Genomic DNA, 3,686 nt, shown 5'->3' with positions numbered 1-3,686 from the left:
TTATTTTTTTTTACATCAGTTTAAGAAATATTAAAAAAAAAAAAAAAAAGAAGAAACCCTCCAAAGAAGCTGTTGGACCGACTGATTGATTCTCTATTTCATGTGAACTAGTTGCTATTCTGCTTAGAGGGCCCTATGAGCTGTGAATCCCCACAAGGACTGACAATTAAGGATGCAGAGATAGAGAAGCGTGTAGCCGGGGGACGAACACCAGGGGACCAGGGGGATGGAGAACTGAATGTTGCATCTAGACAAACAAAAGAAATGTGTTGGTTGGTCGATTGGTTGGTTTGTTAACAGGAATCAGGTGCCAGATGTGTAGAAAAGCCCTTTATCCGGAGATCTCCTCCCGCTGTTCCTTGTTCCTGCGAACCTCAGCTGCGTGCAGTTCCTGCAGAGATGGGAGAGATGACACCAAAGGGGAAATCTTTAGGGCCAGCCTAGAGCTGCTGATGTCTCTCGACAGATACACGTTGACACCTTCTACTTTTGGAACCCTTTTTTTCCTTCTCTCCTGCTCACAGGATTTGCACCAGCCAAGAGGGGATGCAAACCTGCAGCAAACGCATTCATGGCTCCTCTCTGCAAAGCCCTTTGGCCACTCGGCTTCTGGGCACAGAGCGAGCCTGAGCCTGTGCCTTGGAGCTTGAACTTATCTAGATCAGGTTGGGAACAGGCTGCCCAGGGCAGTGCTGGAGTCACCGTCCCTGGAGGGGTTGAACAGGTGCGGAGATGAGGTTCTCAGGGACATGAGATAGTGACAGGGGTCGGTTAACGGTTGGACTCGATGAACTTGAGGGTCTTTTCCAACCAAAAGGATTCTATGGTTTGATTCTATCAGCCAGACAGTATTTTCTGTACTGATCTGGAACGACACATCCCAGCCCAGCAACAAAACCCCTGTTCCCCTGGTCCCATCGCTCTGGGATGACCCTACATGGACTAGACCCCAAACCCCCTCTGGGCACCAGCATCCCTGCAGGGACCAGCCCCCAGGCCCCCCCAGCCACCACACTCACCTTCTCACGGAGCCGCTCCCTCAGGGCAGCCAGATGTGCTTCGCGGATCTCCCTGCTCAGCTCCATCTTGTAGTTGAGCTTCTCCTCGGCCAGGCGGCTGAAGTTGTTGTTCTCCTCCAGCGCCTTGTGCAGCACCTCCCGTTCGTGTTCCCGCTTCTCCGCCAGCTGCTTCAGCACCTGCGCCTCCTGGGTCTGTGGGACAAGGCGTCGGGAGAGGCTCTTCCAGCCCAGAGAGGCTTTCTGACCATCTCCTCTGCTCAAAACCCCACTGCCACCCCTCTCCAGCCCATAACGCTCTTCCTTGGAAAATGCTTTGACACCTTTTTGCTGCTGTCAACATCTGCCGGGTGTGGTGTGGCAGGTGATGCAACACTGCCCAGCCGCTCAGTGACACCGAGCTGATGCATCAAGGTGCAGAGGCCCCTCTCCGAGTGTCCCCTCATTCTCTGAATTACTTCAGTTTGCTCTTCCCTTACCCACCAAAATTCATGACATTTATACTTTGCTTTATTCTATTTTTCCCCTTTTCAATAGCTTTGACCAAAAGACATTTTATGCAGCACTCGCTGTGCAATGCAGCACAGCTAGAGGTTAGAAACCACTTAGGCTGGATTTAGGTTTGAAGGTCAAGTTGGGTTTGTGACCAACTGCTACATCTCCTGCAGTATTTGCTGGCAAGAACTGTCCCCCAAGCCAGGTCACAGGGACGAAGTCCAAGAGGACCCCATTCTGTGTCATTTTCAGAATAGGAGGACAATGATTATCATCAAATCCAACTCCCTGCCTAAACCAGGCTGCAGAACCTCACTCTGTGACTCCGGTATCTCACCTGACATGATAAGAAGTATAAGAACACCATTTCCAGGCATTTTAGGTTGCTCTTACTAAGCCAGTTTTAGGGTCTGGGGCAATGAGTACCCATCACAGAAAAGTACAGAAAAGTCGCGGCTTGTACGGGGCATCTCATTACCTTCCTCCGCTCCTCTGCAGCCTCCAGCCTCCTCTGCAGCTCCTCCAGGGACAGGTCCTTCTTCTTGGGGGGGGAGGAGAGGATGGGGCTCTCAGGAGATAAATCTGAAGGAGACTTCAGGATCACTTCGAAGCTCTGGCCCGATGCCCTCTTATCCAGCTGCTTCACCTCCATATCTTTTTGGGGACAAAAAAACAGATCAGGAGCTCTGCGGTGACACTCGTTCACCTGAGGGCACCGAGCACTTAACGCAGGAATTAGGGTGTTCCCATGTCCTGTCCTGGATGACTTTGTTCTACCTCCAAAATTTCCCCATTAGCGATTAGCTTCATCCATCCCATTTAAATTCCCAGCATAATTACAGAAAGGCCATATTGCTGTTAATAGAACATGTGTCACCCCAGTACAAAGCAGACAGGCACTGCGAGCAGCGTCCATCCGGTAAAATGTGGGTTACATTAATAAAATAAGCTGTGAAAGGAGACTAAACAGAGAGAGCCCGGGCTGGAGCAGGGACTGCTGCTCCGGGATGGGACAAACTCCACGTGTCCTGCCCGAGCATCAGGCAAAGGGTGCTGGGGGACAGGTGCTGTACCTCCATACTGGTAGATGGTGTTGGGATGCGGCTGGGTGTGGAAACAGGAGCAGATGAGGGAGAGCAGAGACAGCTCCTTCATTTTCTCTTTGTAGGCTGCAAAATAAGAAATAGCAATGAGAAGATAATCTGGCAGCAGTGGCAGCTCATTTTCATGGAGAGAAGCAGCAAGTAGACACGAGGAAACCTGCTGGCAGGTACAAAGGCACAGGCCTGGGCTCTGCCTCTGGATGTCCCACACGTCCTCGTGCCTGGCCTTGGTTTGTCCCCTTGTCACCAAGCTCCTGTTTCGCCCTCCAGCAGAGGCGAATCTGCAGCCCGGCTGCCAACGCCACCTTCAGCACAAGACCCTCTGCTGGGCCAGGAAAGGGAAATCCCCCAAACTTTGTGATATGAAAAAGCATTTGAAGCAGAACAAATTTGAAAAAACAGAACCAAAGCAAACCACCATGCTGTGGACCACATGCCCTCAGGAACAGCTTTCAGATCCCTCTGCCTTTCCCACTCTGGTGGGAAAACAGTGGTTCCATATGCCTGCACCTATTTCTCCTCCTTGGCACAAAACCTCACCCTAATTAACACCCCCCTTTTCCTAACTGACATTCTCTCCAGCTCGGATCTTTTTTAGTTTGCTCCACATTCTTATTTTAATACTTTGCCCAGTCCTGCTGTTAAATGCAAACCAAACAGGAGCAGTTTGCATCAGCATTGCCAGCCGCAGAGCAGGACAGCTGTGATTTTGCTCTTAATGAACAAAGTGTTTGGAAGCCTCTGGCAGTGCTGTATTGTGCTCCAAGCCATGGCAGGCAGCAGAAAGCTCACGTATCTCCTAATGTGCTGCCCGGAGCCCAGAGGAGGGTCCCCTGGACTAAATGAGAGACATAATCATTGAGCAGAAACCAATTGCACACTGAGGCCGCTGCTCTACCATTACATCTGGTCTTGGGTAAAACAAGGCATTAAGCAGATGTGCCACAGCCCCATCCCACTCCTTTAACTGTCTCTTAGCACTTGTTACAGCACACAGTGCTTTGTATTTCATTACTTCAACTTCAGTGGGTTTCCCCAGAATGGTTTCATGATGACTGGACGATGCCTCTCC

The 3,686-nt window shown here is 50.7% G+C and overlaps 1 protein-coding gene across 1 annotated transcript; it reads right to left on the bottom strand.

Annotated features, from left to right (window-relative positions):
• Positions 1–271: 271 nt before the first annotated feature.
• Positions 272–2,693, bottom strand: STMN3 (stathmin 3). The gene is made up of 4 exons (XM_080354840.1): positions 2,585–2,693; positions 1,990–2,165; positions 1,020–1,211; positions 272–391 (listed from the first exon to the last, which is right to left on the bottom strand). The coding sequence occupies exons 1-4, from the start codon at positions 2,664–2,666 to the stop codon at positions 332–334; spliced, it is 510 nt and encodes a 169-aa protein (XP_080210966.1). The 5' UTR covers positions 2,667–2,693; the 3' UTR covers positions 272–331.
• Between the last annotated feature and the right edge of the window lie 993 nt (positions 2,694–3,686).

The sequence above is a fragment of the Nesoenas mayeri genome (genome assembly GCF_963082525.1).
Source record: "Nesoenas mayeri genome assembly, chromosome: 16".
NCBI lineage: Eukaryota > Metazoa > Chordata > Aves > Columbiformes > Columbidae > Nesoenas > Nesoenas mayeri.
The sequence above is the reverse complement of the archived record's forward strand: the minus strand, read 5'-3'. Positions and strand labels throughout refer to the sequence as shown.